This window comes from Linepithema humile, chromosome 3 (assembly GCF_040581485.1).
Source record: "Linepithema humile isolate Giens D197 chromosome 3, Lhum_UNIL_v1.0, whole genome shotgun sequence".
In the NCBI taxonomy this organism is placed as follows: Eukaryota; Metazoa; Arthropoda; class Insecta; order Hymenoptera; family Formicidae; genus Linepithema; species Linepithema humile.
Window position 1 is genome coordinate 31,381,355 of NC_090130.1, and position 23,787 is coordinate 31,405,141.

Consider the following 23,787-nt stretch of genomic DNA (forward strand, 5'->3'; position numbering starts at 1 on the left):
GGAGAGAAAAGAAATGACGGCACCTTCGCCGGCGGAATTGTTGCGCCCTTTGTGTCTCGTCCCGTAGATTAGAAACGAAGTTACGCTTCTTTGATGTAATTCGGTATTTCTATTTTGTAAAGTGTCGATCATGATGCTACTATTGTTAAAATACATTAAACTATTAATTGTTTAATATAATAATAGTTTTTTTACTTACTATTTTCTCGATTTATTTTATTTTTATATTTTTCTTTAGAAATACTGCACATATACTTTAAAGTGATAGAAACTATAATTGGTTTTCTGCATCATCTTATTTTTCTGTCTAAAAAAGCAATAAATTCATTGAATTTAACTAACTCAGCTTTATTTTATGTTAAATTATTATTTGATATTTATATTAGCAAACCCGCAATAATATTTAACATAATATTTGAACGCGTACATTGCTCGCTGCATAATGTACACATCAGCTGATAAATAAGTCAATCTATTTAGTATTGTATGGAATTATGTGTAAAAACTATTTTCATCTTTTAAAAATCTTTTTTGTGGAAATTAATGAAAACAAGTAGTTTATATTTCGCACTTATTACGTGATAAAGTTTTCAAACTACGTAAAGGATAAGCTTTCCAGACCGCAATGATCGCGCTGTGCGAGCTGGGATCTGTTTAATGTTATCGCCGCCCTTCTAATTTTTTTTTTTTTTTTTCCACTTTTCCATTAAGAAAGTTCTAAGATTTAAATCTTTGCTTCTCCCCAAAAAAGTCGAGCGAAGAGAAATCGACGTAGGATAGTGGGAAAGAAAGTTCGCCCCTTCATTTTCTTCGCGAATGCTTTATTTAAATCGCCGCGTAACTTCGCTAATTTCTCTTGGCCATCGCTCAATAGTATCTTGTTTACTTAATCTCGCTCTCGATATCCTGCCGATTTCTCGGGAGCATCTGCTGCTGACGCGATCACTCTCTAAAAACCACCGCATAAAAAGAACAAATTGAAAAGTTTCCTACTGAATCTACTAGATCCGCTTCAATCGATACGGAAAATTCTTATAGTCAATCTGATTACATACATACAAACTGATTCGTCGCTATCGAAAAATACTTTAACAGTGGATTTTTCGATAAATGTATATAGCAAATACTCCGTTGTGTAAAATCTCCAAACATTTCTAAGTGACAACATACACGAGAATACGAGAGATGCCACTAAAGTACCGCAAAGAATCTTGCGCAAACCGAGTTTTATATAATTCTTCTTCAAACGCATATTTTCAAGCGAATTTTTGAACGCACATTCTTGGATGCCAGTGCGATAACTAAGGCCGAGAAACGTTCGCTTCTTCTTCTACTTCGATAATGTTGGAAACGAATTTTTTATAGGACTAAAAATTCCTACTGCCTCCTATTATAAAAGCGACAACGTAAGAACTCTTAAACTGCCCAACCTTTGCCGGGTAAATAAAGAGTTAATGTCCCAATTCCAATCCCATTCACCGGATCTTACGATATCAGTTGTATAAGCATCAGACGTTTGTATCGATCGGACGGTGAAAAGCTATCCGACGCTGCTACGGCGCCGGAGAAATTTCGACGGGTTATCGATTCCTCATAGAGTTTTACAGGCTTGTAGGGCGTAGCAGCTAAGCAAAATAGAGCGCGAACGCTGATACGCAACATGAGTACGCGCCCGCACTGCACTCGCTCGCTGTTGCTCGCGACCAAGCCAAGACCCCTTGATTTATGGGATACTTGCAGCGAGTCAAGAACATCTTGATTTATGGAACATTTCAACTGCGACCGCGTGAGCACGCGTGCGCGCGCGTACCATCGACGTTTACACGCGTCTCGGACTCAAAGTCTGTTATCGAGTAATAAAACACGTTTCAGCCATGAAATTTCCGCGAAATAGCATTTCGCCGCGCGGCGTATTTACTTCCAAGGCTTGAGAATCTTTGCCGAAGCGCAAATAAAATCGATGATGCGTCGTTATTCCTCCCTTGATCGAGCTTGATATATTCGAAAATCATTTTTGAATGTATAATAAAAAGGTGCGACCAAATAGTATGGAAGATTAAAGAAATATTTAACGGTAGAGCATTTAATTTTTCTGAACATCTAAAAAGATTGAATAATTATCAAATAAGACGTATATTTATTTGTAAGATAGTTAAGTCATTTTTCTATTATATTTTAATAGAGTTTAATATGAGTTATATATGATTATAGTTTTATATTAGTTATATATGATTATAGTTTAATATGATGAAAAATTCTAATTCTACAATACAAGTTATTTTATAAAAACAAAAATAAAATATATTTCGCACGAAAAAGCTTGCAAAACTGTATGAAGTGTGATCTAAATATTGCAAAAATATTGAAGTGCGAAGCTGCCACTACTCGTTCTATAAAACGAAGCCGACAATATGACTGCGGTTGGCACGTGATGGTTTAGTAATTACTCGCAAGCCATCTATGAAAAGCACACATGCTTCGTTTTATCGCTAGACATTGACCGTTAGCAGTTGAAAGTACATACAAACAAAGTTCAGCTCAATTCCACTAGCTTGCAACATACTGTGGGCGCAAAAAGAAGAGTGTACATTAAACCGCGTAGTAGTCCATGTTCTTCAGTCTGAAAGATATCCCAGGAGGAATCTGTAAAACTTTAGTACTTTGTTCTTCGAGTAATCTTGAGCAAAGAAAAAGTCACATAAGAAAAAGGCCAATAATAAAAAAAAAAAAAAAAGACAATAAACGTTAAAAGCAATAATGACGAAACAAAATTAACGTATCTTTCAAGCGTGTTTGTAACATGTTTTTAAATACTCTTGTTGTTTAATTGTCGCTCGTCTCTGAGCCGTCAATGACATTGATTGGACATGTTGATAAGTTTCCAAATTCTATTTGATTTGCTTTCGATTATCCAACTTTAACAACCTGACGCGAGTAAAAAGGCCGTTCCGTTCGCATCGATTAAAAGCGGAATGTTCTATTTCAATTTCAAATATTGCGAATCGGAGCGACCGACGGTAGTTGGCTTGTTCGAACGTGAAACGATAATACCACATTGGCTTGCCTTGCCGATGATCCGCAATTTGCATAATTCCCTGCGCGACTTAATTTCCGCCGTCTTACTGCTGCGAAATGAAAATATTCCTGCCAATACCGCGAGATTCTCACGAAGATCGTTGCTTTCGAAATTAATGCCGGATTAGAAAGCTATTATCGATCTCAGCCGCTTCCAGCCGCTTCAATATAATAATCGAAATTATTGTATATATCAAAACATAAAATACTTCAATAAAAATATATATACATAATTCAGATTTAAATAATAAATTCAATTTATATTATTATCATTGTTGTGAAGAGAACTTACGGTATTTTCTATTCAGCACTCTTCTCTATCATTAATAATTATCAAAATAATTATTGATTTTACGTAAATCATTTTGATCTAGACGTTCCGGTAAAATCGCGGGATAATGTTTTTCCGCCAAATAGAGTACTCGCGCCAAGTTACATGTTACTGTTACGATTCCTGTTATCATGAACCAACAATTGTTTCACGTCTATTAAGCAGGTGAATGTAAATTCACGATTAAATCACTGAGTTATTTGATGTACAAACGTTATAACAACGCCCGCCGAGTCGACGTATCCATCCATTATGCAGCACAGATTTTCGCGAGTCTCAAAGTGCATTAACGGCGCTTATTGGCGCTTATGAATGAGCGCTAGTGTTAATATTAGCGTAAATATAGACCTGCATATCGTAATCCTGCGCTTACCATTTATGTTTGCCGTGCAGCTTGCTAACGCGCCATTATGAGCATTTACACGCGTGGATTTGAGGGTCCGGTGATTCTTGCAGTAGAATTTAGTTACCATCATTTCTAATCTAATTAACCTTTGAATGCAGCGCTCTTCGAGACCTGTCTCCGCCCTCCTCCTGCAAATCTCTTTTCCAATATTTACTTTTTTATGATATTCTCAGTACCTCGATGAAATCGTTTCCTTCTTACAGGTAATTCTCGGAGAACGGTATTGGATTCGAATTTCAATAGTACTCAATTTAAATTTATTGAAGTCATATTTTTTCTTCCATTGAAACTTTGCAAAACTTTTATTAAGAGACTTTGCATTCAAGAGATAAAATTTAACTTGGACTAATTTATACTTATTTGAATGTATTTATTTAATATAACAAATGTAAAACAATGTTCAGTACGTTAATTTCTATATATTTAATACATTTTTATATTTCTATATTTTGTATAAAATTAAAACAAAATAAAAAACAGACATGTCAATTTTGCTTGCAATTGAAATAAAGTATTTCGAGTATATAGATAGAATTAAATTAAGTAGCACAATTCACAGAAGAAAGATGATTTGCAAAACTTCATAAACTAAAATAAAGTTATATTACATTGCAATGAAGATGTTACTGGAGCAATTCTTTTCAATTACATTACAGATGTCATTAGACCAAATCGTCAAAATCACATTACTCGTTCTTAAATAAATTTTTTTTATTATTTTACTGTTGTTGAAAAATCCACTGGAATGGAATTATGGAAATGAGACAGTCTTGATTCTAGAAAATACAAATTTTTTACTATTCATGTATAAATTGCATGTCTACTCACGTTGACTGTTTCGCAGAACGCATTTCTGGTTTACCGTACATGTTCATTGGCACTAGGATATTTTGCAAACGTGTACACACGCTTGGCACATATGTATGTGGAACGTGTGGCACGACAAACACATATACGCGCATAAAGGGCACGATTATCGCTACAAAGGCGTCTACGTGTATTTATGACCGAATTAACCTACGGAAATACCAAGCGCAGTGACATAAATGTGGTCTCATAAATACTAGCGAACGATTGCGTTTGTATAAAATCGCGGCCAAAGGTAACTGCGACGAAATCGGTCATCGGCGATTTATAAACTTTTCATTTATGGCACTTGTACAAATGCCGAGCTGATCTAAATTGTCGTAGCAGATGAAAGTGTCGACCGGTAAAATTAACGGTGCAATGCCCGGATTTTTACTGCGAATACTTCCAACCTCGAAACGCCGACTGATAGATGTAATATGAATTTTTTTCTCTAAGGAAACACGAAAATGCACTTTTCCGATTTTTCTGGAATAGTTTTATCGCCCAATTTTTCTGCCAATAATCACTATATTTTGTGACTAATATAAAAATCTATAATTTTAACGTTTAAGATTACGACAGATGGATACAGCAGATTATAATATTAAGCTAGCGATTTATACTCAATCGTATTCAGATTTGCCAAGTTGCGCGTGATAAAAACGGAAAATTGCATTTTTTTTTATTTTAACGAAATACATTGCGTAATCGCATTGCGTTGGCGTATTTTAATTTACGCACGAACAGCGAACATCCCGCGCCACTTTATCACATATGAAGATGAAAAATAAATGAGAGAAAATTCGCTTTATTAATGTTAACACAATGTTTATCTTTTTTGCTATGTATGCCGTAACGTTACCGTATATATTTTTATTAAAAGTGCACAATACAAAATTGAAAAAATTGAAGTTTAAATACCTAAATAACTAATAAAACTTGGGTATTATAAGAAACTTCCAATATATGTATATATAAATTTCTCCCTTATAATATATGCGTATGTATTTTTTAATTTTAAAGTAAAAATAAAGAACTAGAATATATAAAAATTAAAACGCTGGGGCAAAATTTTTCATCAACTTTTTACTGAAGAAAAAACAGATTATAAATCTAAATTAAATTTGGATTATCTAAATTTTTGAGACAGGTGAATATTTTGCCAATGTTTCTTTCTTTCTCGCCGATGAACGTTATCAGTCAGAAAGAAAGAGAAAATTACTGCGGGAAAGCGAGACAAGAGCGAGACGGTCGATGTCATATGCGCCGTAACTGGGACAGCGCGATAGATCGAATTATGTTTTGCCCGCGCTAACCACGACACAGAGGCGACATGAGGATGCAGCCCGTCATGAAATAAACGAGATAGTGTTACGATAATGCCACGCGATCTTATAATGCCACACGTTATTGTATCCAATGTTTATCTCACTTTGCTGTGAATTTATTACTTCACAAAAAAGCTGATAGAATATATTTCCGGACTTGTACTTTTGTCACTGCAATTTAGATTATTACACATAGCAGAAATTTACATAACGATTCTATGATTCTAATGATTCTACAATTAAACAAATCTCGCCGAAAATGTCATGTAACTTTTCCTTCATTACAACGTCTGTAAGTTAATATTTATTATTATTACGTATATAGTACGCACATAATTCATGCAAACATATGTACCATAATTAATTCTCTCTGAATGGTCAGGAAATTAACACAGTTTCTCGCGTAGATTATATTTTGTGTACAATATTTTTTCTTACTAATCCTATATATGTACACGATATAACTAATTGCCACATTTAATTCGTTTGGTCGAATCCACGTCCAAATAATTCATTGAAATACTGAAACATTTACTTCTCTCTGATTTGTCAATATTGCAGAATTAGTCTCTCTCATATGATATTTTCGTGCAGCGCTATCTTTTATTAATCCTTTTTTCACTATTAATTCACCTTCTCTCTTAATAATTCATCAACGAAATGAAATCTCGTAATACTTAGAAGAATACTAACAAATTAAGAATTACAATAAAAAGTACAATAAAAAGTTAATTTAAAATACATGTTAATTTTTGAAATAAATCTTTTAAATACAATTGTAAATGAATTTGAAATGCACAAAATATTATATTAAAGAAATGTATTACATTAATAATGAGCAAACAAATATAATACTTTAAGTTCACATGCCTACATTTTATATTAATATGACGTTAAGCTGGAATTTTCTTTCGCGCGTTAATTTTAAGAGATTTTAGTATAAAAGCTCGTATTTCAGCTAGTTAACGCTCCAACTCACAAATCATTATTGTTTTACATTCCGCGACAACCTCAATCATTATTCTGCACTGCGACGGGAATCGTTAAGATTCAATCTCGGGTCTCTTGTCTCCGAAAAGCGACGTCTTCGAGTTGGAGGGTTAATTCCGCAATATCAAGCATTCATTGTGCCGGCTTGGCAGAGAGGCTAATTCCTGTCGATATTCTCTCCATTCGAGCGAATCCATTAAAAGCCCGACGAGCGACGCGAAACGAAGAAGCTCCCGCCGATCGATTTCCTGTCGGGCCGCTTTTTTTTCCTCGCCGCGGCGATCGCGGTTCAAATCGGGTCAAGTGCACTTGCACAGCGGCAAACTGCCAAACCGCGATCGCGTCCGCGGCTGGAGATGAATCGGAGGACCTAGTTGGTCATTAGCATAGTCTATTACCGTTTCCCGTCTTTCTCTCTCGAATAGGCTCCGCGCTGCTCTCGATTGCACTCAATACCGAAGCCGTAGTTCGACCGAGAACCGATATATCCCGTTCGAGCGACGCTGCGGAATCGTCTTCTATTTATTCCATTTTCGAGATGAAAAGGGGGGCGGGGATGAAAGGGGTACCTGATTGCTTTTCCGATATTTATTTCAGCAGTTTCCATTAATCATAGATAAAGATCCCCCGCATGTAAGCGCAGTAAAAGGAACCCGATGTAGCCGTCGATTCGAACAAAGCATCAGATTCTCTCGCGGAAATCTCATTTTTAGTGTGAAAAAAAGAGGCAGGTCCAGTCCGAAAGCCGCATGATATTTCGGTCGCACTTTCATGCATCTTGTGTTTTTGCACAAGTAAAATATTCCGAACATTACCAATTTGATCGTTCAAAATGCTTTACGCACCATTTGTAACATAAAGCTAAATTAACGGCAAAACATTAATGCAATATCACTGCAGAGTCACGTAATTTTCTCCAAAAGTAAAAGTAAAGTACGGAAACGGGATCAAAGTTAAAATTATAATGTCGACCAACATTTTTGAACGCAGTAATGAACAGATTTCGGAGTCAGATAATTTACGAAACAAAATAAAAGCAAATAAAATTTAGTTTAAATTTTACATAATTAAATTTAAATTTCATACAACTGCTTTTCAAATTGCAATAATTTTACTTTTTATGCGATATACATATAAATACAATTCGTGTTTTTATTTGATTAAATAAAATTTAAAATAAATTATATCAGCATTAAAATTAAAGAGAACCGTTAAAAAGATAGATGGTTTTCTAAATTAAAAATTTTATGTTTTAGTTTATTTTTAATATCTTAGCAATTAAAAAAATTTGAAAGTCGTGTATTTTTTTGGCGAAAATACAAAGCAGTCTACGGTTTCCTATATTGTAACTTTACAGAACTCACTCTCTGTGCTTCGAAAGCCTTATTCGTGTGCGCGCGAATGTAATCGCGAATTTATTATTCTTCTCTTCGTCTAGCGACGATTCCGGTATCTAAACGACTCGTCGCTACGCCGAGATACACAATTATCTAAAGTAATTGTTCCGAGCCCGGCTTAAGCCGCGATTGTCGTATCGCACATTAATTCACGCTCCCTTATCGCACGCTGGCGCGCGAGTTTTCCACAAACGAGCCCGATGCGTTTTCGACGCCCCCGTCGTTTCGTTACTGCACTCAGGCGTAATGCACTTCATTTCGCGGCGTAATTATTGCCGGCGATAAATTGCACGACCGCGCCGGCATGTGAATCGATCATCGGCTGAAATAAAATTCCAACCCGTGTTACATTCAACGAAACGAAATATAATCGGCGAAATGATTTATTACACGACACCGCGAAATATTGCGGTTCCAGCAGTTCTCCGACTGCGCGTCGATTACCGCAATACTGATTCCGGCGCAATTACTTTCGTAAAATAATTATTTGAAAACTTGATAACAGATTATAGCGGAAGAATATTATTTTGAAAAATAAATTATCGCATTATTGCAATCTCAGTAGCACTTTTCAAACATTTTGCAGAATCGTTCACCGTTTCGAGTTCGAAATTGATATTTTTTCAAAATAAACCCTCCGATATTTTAAGTCACAAAAATGTTTCCACGAGGCGACATCGGACTAATAATATGGTAATGTTGCTGTGTTCTAGCGAGAAAAATCCAGAACTCGCGAATTGCAAGAGGCTCAACGTTTGCAAACAATGTACCTTGAAAATTTTCACGGAGAGCACGATATCACACAACGCGAAACACACACGCTCTTCCGATCGCGTTTATTTATTTTTTTCCGAGTTAACTGATTTTCATAAAGCGCGTTGTTTGCTCCCGGACCTCCGGGGAGAACCGGCGCGAATGCGACCCGCACGTTCGGCCAATATTTGCGACAAGTGCGTCGCGCGCGCAATGCCGGCCGTCGTCAAACGCGGAGTGTATTTCGCGCAGCATAATGTTTGATTGCGTCGTCGCGAATATTGTGCGTTCGTGTGAGTGGTGTCGCCGGCGCAGGGATGAATTTGCCGATGAGCAATTCAATGGCGAGCCTCGTTTGGCTGATGTATTTAAGGGCTGCACTACTGCCTGTCAGTTGCTGCCGCTGCAACGTGTTCGCTAACGCAAACTTCTGTGACGGATGTAAGTCATGTAGCCTAGTTTCAGGTGCTATGCCGAGTTGCCTAAGTGTCTGGTTGCCGTTCTGGCCATGCGGTTGTAACTTTCTCGCAACGCCATATTCCAGAATCCTCTTCCTTAAACATCGTCATTACGTTTATTCCACACTGTCCTAGTTTACGGCAATTTGTATTAGCGATTATGCAAATAAATAATCTTTTCGACGAATCTCTCTTGATCACAAGTTTACGCGACATTTGCACTTTATACGAGATGAACAAAGTATTTACATTGTGTATCAGGTCCGCTTTATATTATTTTGCTTTATACTCCACGATAATATTTATACTACAAGTTTTCTTTCACGTAAAACAGGCCAAGTTTTCTCCATTCTTCTAATAGACGAATACATTCTATTATACGCCGCGCATAATTCTCGACGTTCTTGAAGCCATGTCCTATTCATCGTCGACGCAAAGACGTCTCCGTCCGGTGAATCATGAAAAATGCAGAGACGTACATTCAAATACAGATCCGACGGCCGCGACACAACGCGAGATGATTTCCTTCGAGACAAGATTCCTTTAAACTCTTTGTTACCGAGCTACGTTTATTCCTCGCTCTCACAGTCGCAATCGTGCATCTTTTACGAGCGCATCCGCTTTGCTATCGAGATGTGAACGAGGTAATAACGTGCGCCGCAAGAAATTAGGCCATTCTCGTTCCGGAAATGAGTGCAAAAAATGCGAAAAGGCTTATGTTTCCTTCGAGGCATCTCTTCGAGCGGATGGAAAAAAAACAATCGTAAAGTTTCTTTTGGTTTACCGCTTTTGTTCGTGACCAAAGCATTTTGCTTTTTTTCGTGATGTTTCGTAGAATTAAAAATCTAATTCCCTTAGAAAAGCGAAAGAAAGAATTCTTTCTTAGGAACACAAAAGAAAAAGGGCTGCGGAAATATTTTTCAAATTTTTTTTCTCAAGTTTTTTATATTCCTTCGATAGAGAATCAGTTATTGCACTTGTTTACTGTCATAAATTAATAAAATTCTTAAATTTGTTTAAACTTTCAATGAAACGCCTAGAAGGCAACTCAAACTTCTGCTTTGGATATTTTTTTTTTCTAAAATTAGATGTCGCATTTCTATCGACGTAAAATAACATCTATGGAAATTTACCTATATGTTATCTACGAAATTACCTATGCATCATATAAAAAGTTGAAATCCTAAATATTTTGTTTCCCCGACACGTATTATCATCGATACCCTAGTTTTTTAAAGCGAGAGGGAGAGCAAAAAAGGATGCGCGTGAATAATGTAACTAAAAGAGGTGCGACCAATGCTTGCAATAACGGTGCTCCCCACACGCCCTGAATCACAATCGTGCCGAGCTAGACACAACCCCCGGAAATTTTTCGGTCGATCGAGCCGCGCGCGTTAATTACGCGCCGCTCCGTGCGCGAAAGATTACAGGGGTTTTCGAGCGGTGGCTACGACGACGAGGGAGGGGGGGGGGGGGGGGAATGATGGAAATTTTGCGGTGTTTCGACAGCCGGAGATCTTTCCGGTTGTTTCGGCACTGCTGCCCGGGTGCCTGTTATCACCGTAATTTTCGCGGCGCGGTCGCCTCGGTGCAGCCAATTTCAACGCCACATTACCCTTTTGCGGTTATTCCGCCGTTTTGTAATCGTCACCCCAACGGATCAGAAATCGGCAGTTTTCGAAATTCGATGCCCCGGTCAATCCAATTTGACGGCTGCGAAATCGTCACTCGATTAATTTCCTGGTCGAACGGCGAAATGGTAACCAAAATATGCTGTCGGACATATTTCCAGTATCTATTGATTAAAAAGTTTCTAAGAACTTTTTCAATAAAATTTTCCAATTTTTATTTACACCAATTTATCAGAATTGATAAAACTAATTGGTAATAAAAGCAACGAAGCAGTTTGCCGAGTTCTACAAATTAAGATATATTTATGTAATATTTTTTTAAAAATAACAACGTATATAAAAAGATATAACTAATATTTTAAAGCAATTCCTAGAAGAGATGTTTTCTTCCGGTCATTACAAAGATTCGTACAGAAGCTGATTGTTATCATTAAATTTCAAGAATGCAAAGCATAATGTCCCCAGACGATCAGAAATTACGAATACAGAATGCGATATTAAAAGCGAGCTAAGTACAATAATTCTTAGCGTTGTCGACCGAATGTTTTATTCAGCGGCATATATTGTATATTAAAAAGGATTATATTTATTGAGAGAGAGATATATATATATATACGTATATTTGTTATAATTTCAGTATGTAATAAATAAAAAATATTTTTTTATTTACATTATCTTATATGTATTTATAATACGATTACTCTAATAAAATATTACTTGTCTTTTTAACATCAACATTAAATTAAATTTTATTAAAACATTTGTTCGATCTTATTGCATTAAAAATTTAATTAAATTAATATATATAATTCTTTTATTCTGTTCGATTGACAAAGTGAAGATACTTTCTACCGTTAGACTTGTCTTATTATGAGGACAAAGAGAAGCTTTTTATACGCTCGCGATCCAATTTTCGAAATCCGCTAGAAACTATAAGACGCTACAAAAGGGAAGTCGTCCTTTCCCTCGCGAATCCATCCGTAAATCTTATCGAGAATAAGATCGTCTCCAGAAACATCCTCGCGGTATCGCGAGTGATTCTAATACTTATGAACAAATCCTCAAGGGAATGCAAGTTCATCTATTTATCTAGCTTTTTTAAGAATCCTCAGAATAGAGTAAAATAATGAATAGATTCATTCGAAGTAAAGTATTACGTCATAACGTTGATCCGTGTCAATCTTTTTCTATTAAGCTGTTAAAAATGCAGATTTTTCTACGATGGAATAAAATTTAACATATATATTTATCTTTTATAATTTTAATATATTTCGAGATTTACGACGTAAAATTTATGCAGATTAATATTTAAGTAAAATATCGACTATATTATAATGTTTCTCTTTGAATCAATTGAAAAAAAATATGTAATAATAATTAGCTACTATAATTTCATCATACATCGCGTTAAGCTCTCCCGCCCTTTTCCATTAGTTCCGACAACGGCATAATGTTTTTAGGAAGCTCAGACGGACAGTTTGCCGCCAAGGGTTTCCGCAAACGGAAATGGCGAAGCAAAGTGACGAGCGGAAGTTGATACAAATAATGAATGAAGTGCCGTCTTTCATCGTCGAAAAAAAAAAAGCGCATTTCTTCCGGCAGTGCAAATGAGCTGCGGACCCCGGCCGAAGTGCAATTATCTCGGGCGAAGTGCATGAATTCATCTCTTCTCCATGCTCGATGAATGCGCGAGTCGGCTACTCCGGAAAGATAAATATTCAGATATGCATAACAGGAAGAAGAGGCAAAGCGAGTTGCGCGCCGCGATTTGTACGACTCGCCGACTTATTTCTTTCACGAGGGACTCCGGCGTCCGACGTCGGTTAGAAGAACATTAATTTCACGAAATCGCGCGTCGTCTAGTACCAAATGCACCAAGGCGCATTTACAGAGATGTAATTATGCGAGCGTGCGCCACGAGAGAAAGAGAGAGAGAGAGAGAGAGACAAGATATATGAACGAGTATCCTATTCTTCAAAGACTGTCTAGCGCACTAAACAGAAGTTTAACACGAAAGAGCTATTTGTTAAATGTTTCCTCGTCATATTTCATAAAAATATTCTAACGTCATATTTCTTTAAACGCAAAAATTGTTATTTTTGTGATAATAAAATTCTCAGCGACGCGCAGGACTACAAAAATCTGTTTCGTTTGGCCACTTTTTTCGGTTCTTTGAAATTTCACGCTGAATTATTCATCAGAATCGACGAATCTCATATACCTATTTGTCTGTAGTAATCACGGCTCGCTTTCTCCGTCGAGCGCGCGCTAAGCGACAATGCAAAATTCATTTAGCCCGCACATTCGGCTAATTATACTTTGTCCCATTCTCCGCAACCACTAGCACACTCGGGCCGAACTCGTCTTTGCCGCTCTACTCTGCGCGCGTTACACGAATGTATTAATAACTCTCCATTGTTCCACCGCGGCGCGAAATCGCTGACGAGTTCCGTCGAATTTCAATTCTCGATTAATTACACAGTTAATCACGCAGTCCCATGCCGCGTTTTCGACAAGTCTCATATAGCGAGCTAGCTGTAAAATGCGCACATTCTCGTCCGATCGGACGGACAACGCAAAAATATCTGTGAACGGTTATGAATATTATTAGCCAAAAATTTCTTTCTTATCTTTTTATTCCAACAATTTTTCCACTTGACTTTTTTTCTGCGGCACGATTCACAATTTGATTCTTTTATCTGAGGTTTTATTTATGAGGAGAAAACCCGAATTATTGGATTTCACATAAATGATCTGTGTATTTTATTAAATTTATTTATTGTTACATTTTGGATAGCTTAATTTCAAACCAAGAGTATAAATGCAATCCCAATATATACATATAGCATAGCACATGCTAAATAAAAATCCTTTTTCCATTAACGAATACTAATAAATTTATATGATCAATGTGCATATGCGCGTTCTATACAATATTTATCCACCAAAAAGAGATAAATTTTTTTCAAAAAATATTCCTGTATATTTTTTCTACCATTTAGCTTTTAATACGACATAGTTTTTCGAGTTAAAATTAAAGTTTTTATTATTTGAAAAAATAAAATTTTGTATCGCATAATTAAACGTGATATATAGATAGTATATCTATACACAATAGACGGAAAAGAGGAATCTTTCCGCAAATAATAGTTGAAAGAAAAAAAGTTGTATTAACAATGCTGTGACAAAATAGTTCTCGAGATAATCGGTCGATTATCAATATTAAATTGCCTGCAGTACCATGTACGTTATGGACGGGAGAAATGCAAATGCGATTGTTATTTGTAGCGTTCGTATAAAACTAAATAACGAATCGGATCGTGCGGCGGGAGACAAATGAACACGCGGTTAATAGAAACGTATGCTCTGCGATCTCCAGCGATTATTTTAAAAATGCACGTAACAGCTCGTGAATTCGCATGATGCATATTAATCGACAGTAATCGCACGGACACGGAACGGCAGCAACGAGGGAGGCTAATGCCGGTTGATTTGGTTTCTCGCGCGATGCATTAGTTATGCACTCCTACGCCGCGTTGCGAATGACCGCGCTTTGCGATTTGTTGAACACGATCGCAGTTGCGCACAAACGAGTTCCAAGGAGAGTTTACAGACAACCTCTTTTCTCTCTCGCATTTCGTTATGAACTAAAAAAAAATCAGAAGACGCGAAATGAAAAAAAAATACAGAGATCTACGATTACGATCTACGACTAAGAAATTGTTTGAACAACAGATACATTTCCGCAAATATTCCAGATGAATTTTTCCAGCAGACTGTATATGTTTGATTACTCTCAAGGTGTGTCAGACGCAATATCGAACCTTACGTCCCAAAAGTGGCATCACTGGAAGCATAACGAAAGAAAAGAGCACTCGTACATGCGGCTCTATCGAGTGAAGGGGAAAAGCAGCGCAAATCGTCCTCGTGACGCTCGTTCCAGTTCCGGAAGACTATTCGTCGAGAAATCAATCGAGGGTGCGAATGTCCCGGCGCACACATGAGAAACACGCTACCACTTCGCCTGTAGCCTGTGTAACTGTTGCTATATCACACTGACCTCAATTCTACAAATCCGTCGAGACACCGACGTCAACATGTAAAATTACGTCAAACTTGGGACTATTTCGCCACGAAATACCAGTCCCGTTCCTCGGAGAGGGTTCTTTAACAATTTATACCCGGAGACCCTGCATCTAGCCATGCAAATGGCCGAGAAGCAGATTATGACACCATTTACTACCACACGGTGAAATTTACAATTTCGCGTGTAACGTTTCGCGTAAAAGCTAGATATTTTAAATTTGCCACAAACAGATAGAATGATGAACTGATAAATATGTAAAAAACTCTAAAATATACATACTTTTTTCAAATAAAATTTAGAAAATTTAGAAAACACAACTTTACAATTGAGCCATGAAATTCACAATGCTTCATAACGTTGTAAAAACCGAAATTATTAAATTTGTTACGATAAAATCTCACGTTCTAATATGTATACGTAAAATACGGGATTAAATACTGCAAAATATTTTAAAATCCCAAAATGCACGTTTTAAAAGCCCAGGTAAAATAAAATAAACTTAACTTTTAAAATAAAACAGTTTATAAAATGATCGAATCGACCACCAAACTATGCAATTTTCATTTATAACAATATTGTGAGTAAAATTTCTGCAATTGACATTTTTATTTCGACAAAAAATCGTATCGCTCGTAACTATAGCTGCGCAGAATTCAAGTCCCGCGTCTCGACTGTGCACCCTCCTTGTGCGCCATATACTCCGCACTGCATTCCAGACATAGATTCGTGGAAAATAAAAGAAAGTGCTCGTTTCTGTTTCAGGGGAACATCCAGCCGCGATGCAGCACGGCAACACGGCGGCCGGCTCGCCCAACTCCAAGACGGTTCTGGTGATGCTCGCCTTCCTTCTAGGTCAGCTGAGATAATGTGCGCGTACACGAAGGTCGCCCGAGACTCGTAAAATCGATGAACGTGTCGCAACGTGATTGCACGCCCTTAACGTTAACCCTTCTGCACAGACCGTCCCTGGTTAGATCTGGCAAATTTCATTATAGCGGCCGAAGCGTTACATAATTCGAGGAATTACACGAACCTAGCCACGATTAAATCTAAAGATTGATATTTTTCTGCCGCGATCTCTTTCGATTAACAGATTTTTTATAAGATAATCGCTACAATAATTATCGTTGACCATTATTGACATTGTTTTTTATTGAATCTATTATAATTATTAAAAAAAAACATTTTTTAATAAATTGTTTAATTTGTATGCAATGAAATGAAAATCACGAATCACAAATTTCTCAGCTCCGTTTAGCGAACAATTAAATTTGTTATTATTTCAATGTCGCACTTCAAGCTGTAGCGTTTATCTCGTACTTTTTAATCTGTCGCGTAAATTCTCGTCTCGTTTATCTCAATTTTAACTATAAGTTCGGCCGCTAAGATGACAAATACGAAGATAGTGTGATTAAGAGAGGGTCGTTTTTACGTAATAAAAGGGAAGCTTTGTGCCTAAGGGTTAAGCGGAGCGGTGAGGCGGCCGATCACCGATACATACGGCCGCCCGGAACCACTGATTCCGCGTGAAGACAAACTTCCGAGAGTCAACTTGTCCCAATCGCGAGAACTTGAAAAGAACGAACAAACTCGCAGCCGAAAACTTTTCATACATTTGTTGTAATGTAGCGACAGTGCGCTGCACCTGTAAAACGTTAAATAGCTGCGTAATGATAACGAACGAACCGAGACATTTCCAATTCGAAAGAGTTTTCCAGTAATTGGCGTGCTGCCACGAATAGTATTTTCAACATCAATTTGCGCTCGAAATTATTAATTACAACATCGTGTTTAACGATCGTTTCCCTAAATAACAAGCTGACTTTGTTTATTTTTATTAATTGACGCATCTGCTTCATCAAGCATCGTTTTTTAATTATATTTCAGGAATTCTTCGATTAAATATTTAGAATATTTATTTCTTTTTATGCGCGTTCGTAACGATCAAATTTCGGAATAATAACAATCACCGTACAATATTGTTGGATTTAATTCTGATTTATTCATAATATATTCATGGCACAAAAAATCGATTGGTGTGATCCAACATTTTCGCTTAGTAAGCTTCTTTTACACTCAACATCTACATATAGATTATAAAATAAAGAATATACATTCCCTATTTGCGAATACTTAATTAGCAGGACGCGATATACGTTCCTTTGATTTAGCTCAAAAGTTAGTTTACACTTTGCAACTTAGCGTTGGTACGATTTGTTGCTGAAACGATACGGCAAGCGTTGAGTAATGATTTGAATACGATCACGACACAACAGTCGAAGAGATTCTTATCATATCCACGAATGGCGAAGACACGTTATTAACATTATTCCAGAATCTTAGCAACGACGAGATCGGAATTCTTATAATTTATAATTAAGAATCGTTCCTTGCGCGAGAAGGATTAAAAGTCACGTCGTCGTCGCTGAGGTTTTAGAACAATCGCACCGCGAATGGCAGCGATGCAAGCGTAAGAATTAATGACAATGCACAGTGAGTGTCGATGCAAAGAGAGGGAGAGAGGGAGGGAGAGAGAGAAACACAATTGAGAGCGAGTGTCGTCGCTCGGGAGGAGAGGGAGAGCGAGCAGACAAAACAGGACTGTATGCCCCCGGCGCCCTTTCCCGACTATAGAGAGAATTCGTGAGGAAAGTGTTAAGTGTAAAATAAATGTGTCACGAGCAAGTTTAACCGAAGAGCGGGTGTAATAAAGCGGGGTGGACCCGACCACCGCCGCGCAGCAAAGTACTTTCTACTTACGGCATAAGTGTTAAATAAAACTTAAAGGAAAACACAGAGGAGACACACTCCCACACGTACACACAAAACACACACGCGTATAGGTAATAGTAGAGAAAATGTATGTAAAACCACGCGACTTTACAACTCGTATGATTTACACACCATCCACAACTAGCCCGGAAAACTGTGTTCCCCACCCTTCATTCACATCCTTCTCACGATCTTGTTTTCACACGGTTTCTCTTGCGAAAGAAACGCATTCTTGTACATAATGTTTTACTCTTGTAAATAAATTACCCACACAACGCTGCTTGATTTATTCTCGCCACGCCTGATTAGATGGGATGTCGCATCGGAGAAGTCTCGTCACATTTTGACGAAGACGAAGAAATAATCCGCGCGTAAATCAGAAGACTGTCTGCTCATTTCCAATTCCATCTTACTATTTTCAGAATCGCAGTATATAATCGTAATGCGGGAATCTAATTTAAATTACAATATAAATCTTTGTCTATTTCGTCGGAGATGGTCGGTAATTCGGAGCTAATGGCAATGGCTGCGAGAAGATGGTCCGCGAAGATCGATAGCCATGACCCCGATGCGCTCCCGAACTTTTCCCGTTGGGGATATTTAAGGATCTCCGGCTTCGGCTCATGGAGTCTCTCACTTGCAGACTATCCGCGCAAAATAATGACGGCGCCCGATTAATTTCCTTTAGCCGCTCAATATTTCCGAAACGATGCCAAGCGCTGGGATTCCTTTGGCCTCATTAACCAGTCGTTTATCCAAAAAACGAGGTAAGTGAAATTCTTTATAATTGCTTGAAGAAAAATAGTTGACATTAACACTTCAATATAGGGGGGAAAAATTGCAACTTTTTCAACTTTGAAGCTTTTGCCTTTTGACTTTAATTAATTCAAAGTTGTATTTTGTTCGCGATGTTTGCACAGATCACTACGCTTAGGTAGTGAAAATAAACTACCTTCTACATCTTGCAACATACTCAAAGTTACTCAAAGTTACTCTGCAAGATCAAAGTTCGCCCATTGGATAATACCATAAGATCGGATGCTGCACGCGGAATCGCAACGGCTTGCAGTCGACAGGTATCGACAATGCGGCGCGACGTAGCGCAGCAATCAGACCGGAAAAGTTTGATGAATATTTATACGCATCCACCTACGTCTTGCAAAACCGCGACAATCCACCGATGATATATATGATGAATTTTTTAAAAGACATTGCACCGCGCCGACCGAATGTCCCGATGGACATTGCAGGCGCAATGCATTTGCGAGAAAGTAAATAGAACACAGGTGACGAATGCGAGGGGAAAGGAAATTAGAGAGGCATTTGGAATGAAAAAGCATATCGCCTGTCGCATAAAAAAAACCAGTATGTTCCGTGTGACACAAATTGCTAACTCGAATCTAAATCGAGATGATGGTCTTTCTGTGACAAATCGAGGAACGAAATTTTGTTACTTATCGTATTGAATGAATTTGTTAACTTCACATAATAAAAGCATTCAATTTTTAATTGTTCATTACGTAAAATTCATTATTTTATTATATTAGAATTTGTATTGCTTTAAAATTAAGTGTAATATGGAAATAATTTTACACGTTTTTTACAACATGCTTTTATATTACATTTATCATAAATAAATGAAACTGTGTTTCGCACGATTATTATAATTGCATGAACCTATTATAATTTTGACATCAATTTTCGTAGGTATAAATTAACAGGTCTCTTTCACTAAATTGAGTTACATTTAATTAGAATCACTCAACTACATGTACTTGATTTTCTCCAGCAAAATAATTACGTATGCGTATATACATATACACGCACAATTCATTGTTGAACATTTCAGCCTCTCGCAATCTCGGTCTGCTAAAGAACCAACTGCTATATACGAAACTTTGATTACAAGCGAGCATGACTTGAAATTGCAAGCAAATCTGACACTGTTTACAAAATAAACAACACTTTTTTTAAAACAAATATTAAATAAATTTTATGAAATTAATCCCATAAACTTTCTAAAACCCACACATCAAAAAATAATAGTAATGAAAGATTAGCTTATATTTTTTTCAAAACGAATAACTTTTTTCTATGTTTCACATTTTCCTCCTGTGCAACATGATGTAATAATAGTAATAATAAGTACATATATAAATAAAAATACCGTAAATATTATATTATACATACTGCTGTTTATTTATTTAATTTATTATTCCCATTCAGCATATCCTTTTTATTGCGAATAAAATATTTTATTTTATTTTGACTACCTTTTTCAATCAATCAAATATATATTTGTAGTCTATAAATTGCAAATACTAAACTAAATATATATATAAAAAAAATAGAACTGATTTTAAACTTATTTAAAAACATAACATTAAAATTTCATTCGACGACAGTGAGGCATGTTCTTTATAATCTGTGTAGAAAAGTATAGTGATGCTGACATAGCAGAATAACTTTGGAAAAACTCAGCCGTGTGGATTATGGCGCGTACGAAAAGCTGTTACGCGCTTAGCGGTAAGTACGCAAAACGAGAGTATTAAACGTGTATTCGCCACGCTAGAATGCGAAATTGCTCTTACATGTCGCAACCGTGTGCACGCATCATAATTAATGCGCGCAGATTAGGGGATTAAACTAACTGCAGTAACGGCAACTAGTAACGTTCTCAACCTAGATATGCAGCGCAGTCTGATGATGACACTCGGTCGGGCGTTTCGCGCGGATAATTTCTATTTATCACATAACACTAGCGGAAGTTCGCCCTTAGAATAATTCATTTTACCACATATCGTGACCGCGCGCTGCATGCTATGCATGCGATTTGCGCCAACATAAATTTATCATATTCATATGACCGATCGAAATTAACGCGTTAATGATTCCGGTGTTGATTGTTAATTCTGACACTTCCGCAGGAGTTTCAATATTAAAACACTTTCCTAATTATAGAGTCTAATTTCCTGTGAACCTCTATTCAATCTCCGTTAATTTTTTGCAAATAATTAAGAAAAGTTCTAAATCTTTGAAACAACTAAATACATATAAAACCAAGAAATAAAAATTGTTGATTAGTTTTATCTCACTTGGTGTTCGTTTACAAAGAAAGCTCTTTGTAAAATAACTTGGTATATGTTCGCAGATATAAATAATCTGACTACAAATAAATTAAAAATACAAATTCTAGTGGAATAAGTAAAATTTACTTTGTATATAATAATAAGTAGAATTTAATAACAAGAATGTAGCACAATTCCATTACATTTCGGAATTGTCTTTAAATGAGAATAATTTATTTCTGTCGAATACAATAAAAAGTCTATCAAAAAAAGGAAAAGGTATATAACGTAAACTCCTGCCTTAAAAAAGGGAATCGTTCGATGCAAAGAGAACAATCCTACAATGCTGTTTTCCATTCTCTAAAACGAAGCATACAAATTCGGCTCTATTAGTGACGGATTAATCGCGACAGCCATGACTGGAAATAAAGCGTCGCTTTTCGGCGTACCTCTTGACGTCCGCCCTTTGTTGTTTGCCTTGCCGAAACTATCCGGGAAAGTGCACGCGACACCGCATGCCAACGCGGGGAATGAGAGCCCTTTGAGTAACGCGCAAAGGACGCCATGCGCTTCAAACAGCCCCTCTGAGTTTCTCGTCGTTTACACGTACGCTCCACTTTCGACCCGAGCGAGCGTCGCCCGGAGAAATCAAACGAATCAAATGAACTGAGCAAAATCCCCGACAAAGCGACATAAATTCGTTCGTTAGAGCGGGAGTTGTCTTGTCCGACCCGACTCATTCTGCTACCACTGACACTATTATATCCTTTGTACGAAATCATTCGTTGAGATTGCTGAGAATCTTTTTCATTCTTTTTTTTCTCATAGAAAGAATGAGATATCCACGACGCAGTTTGTAGACAACTTCAATAGCCAATCAACCATGTGGCCTCCGAGAGAATATTTTTATCTATCACATCTTCTCAAACAAATATAAAAGCATAAAAATAGCCATCGGAAAAAGAAAAAAACTAAAAATATCATTAAAATTAAAAAAAGAATAGCAAGTTATTTTGTAAAAAAAACACCTATTTTGCATTAAAATAATAATAATAACAAAATTCTTTCATTTTTCTATAATTAATCTCCATAATTTATTTTGCCAATTCTCGTTCACAACGTAACTATTATTCGAATAAGTAAGTTATCTTAACTTTCTCGTTGACTTAACTCGCGAAAGAACTCTTGCGATAGAGAATTAAATCGCGCCTAGCCGTAAAGCACAAGATTAAATCACTGGTGCACTGCGTAATGAGCGGTATGTTGCTACATGCAGACTGAATAAACCTACAATAGAGGTGTCGAGGCTACGTAAGCTCACTGCTTCTTTTCTAAATGAACCGCGGCAGGACGCTGAACTTCCGGTAAGAAGAGAGCACGACGGAGGCTGCGTGACATCGGGTTGGGCGCGCTTAAAATTCAGCGGCATAGCAGTACGGTAACGTCGTGAACAACGACGTCGATTTGCATATCAAAGGTGAGAACAAACTATTCGGAAGCGGGTCAGAAATTTTCAGCGCGACGCGCGCAGCGAGATCGCCGGGAAAATATTCGCTCATACGCGCGCGCTTATGTGACACTTTATGCGGGACCTCACGTCTGTCGCGCGCCGCATCAAGTATTCCCAAACTTTTCATCCTCTGACACTAACATTGGCTAAGAAATTGCAAACCTGAGAAAATTTGTGCATGACTTCTTACCCGGATACATTTCGCGACAGAAAAAGGAAAAAGTTGCAGAGTAAACGCTTCTTAAAAACTTTTTCTCTCTCAGAAAGAATATGAATTTATATAAAACAGTGTTAGGATAGTTATCTTTTTTTTAAACAAATAAAAAAATTCGTCTTTGAGAATATGATTTTCAATCGTAATCATGTGATCTCGTTATCTTTATGACGAACGAGACTGTTGCTCCTCGAATCGGTGAATAGGATTTAGCAACTTCGAAAAAAAGCGATGTCGTAGATGTTCCGCCAGATGTTCAATTCGCAAGAAAACGAGGAGAATACATTTAAAATTTATTATAATCTCGCAATTAATTCAATTCTTTCAAAAGAATCCCTCTAAGCCGAGATTTCTTTTATCTTTTGGGCAGGAACAGAACGAAGGATTTGGGAAAGTCGGGTTGAATATGGCGATGCAACACATATAGTCCGCGAAATATGGCTGTTGGAAAATCTGGTATTTTATATATGCAGAGAATCGGTTAAGGATTCAGGAATTTTATAGTTTTGTATTCGAAAACAACGTAGCGTACGTTTAATATTTCACGCATCAAAGAATCGTCTGAGAAAGGTCCGGATTTCCGGAATTTTAGGATTTTAAAGTTGTACCTCGCGCACGTCGACGAGAAGGCGAATGGCGGTCTGCTCGTTTGAGTATTGGCGAATATTTGCCATTAGTATTAGGTAAGGTATGATCGCCCGGATGAACACCGCGGCTCGTTACGCGCTCCGATGCGTGTCCGAAGGTGTTTAGTTAACCGTACCAAATACAGAGAATCCGTTCGCGGGTGGCTTTGATCACCGAGCGGAAACTCGCGCCGGGCTTTTCGCGAGACCTAGGTGGTCACGTCGTTGTCATGACCGAATCGACGGCTGAAAATCGGATTATAGCACCGACAACGATGTCTAATTCAAGTTC

At 37.2% G+C, this 23,787-nt stretch overlaps 1 protein-coding gene across 1 annotated transcript in view; it reads left to right on the forward strand.

Annotated features, from left to right (window-relative positions):
- LOC105670393 (defective proboscis extension response 1) overlaps positions 1-18,352 on the forward strand; it is a 293,881-nt gene extending 275,529 nt beyond the window's left edge. Inside the window, exon 6 of the mRNA XM_012363900.2 lies at positions 16,068-18,352. Coding sequence (XP_012219323.1) covers positions 16,068-16,171 — 104 coding nt within the window. The 3' untranslated portion in view covers positions 16,172-18,352. The remainder of the gene's footprint in view (positions 1-16,067) is intronic.
- Positions 18,353-23,787: the final 5,435 nt, after the last annotated feature.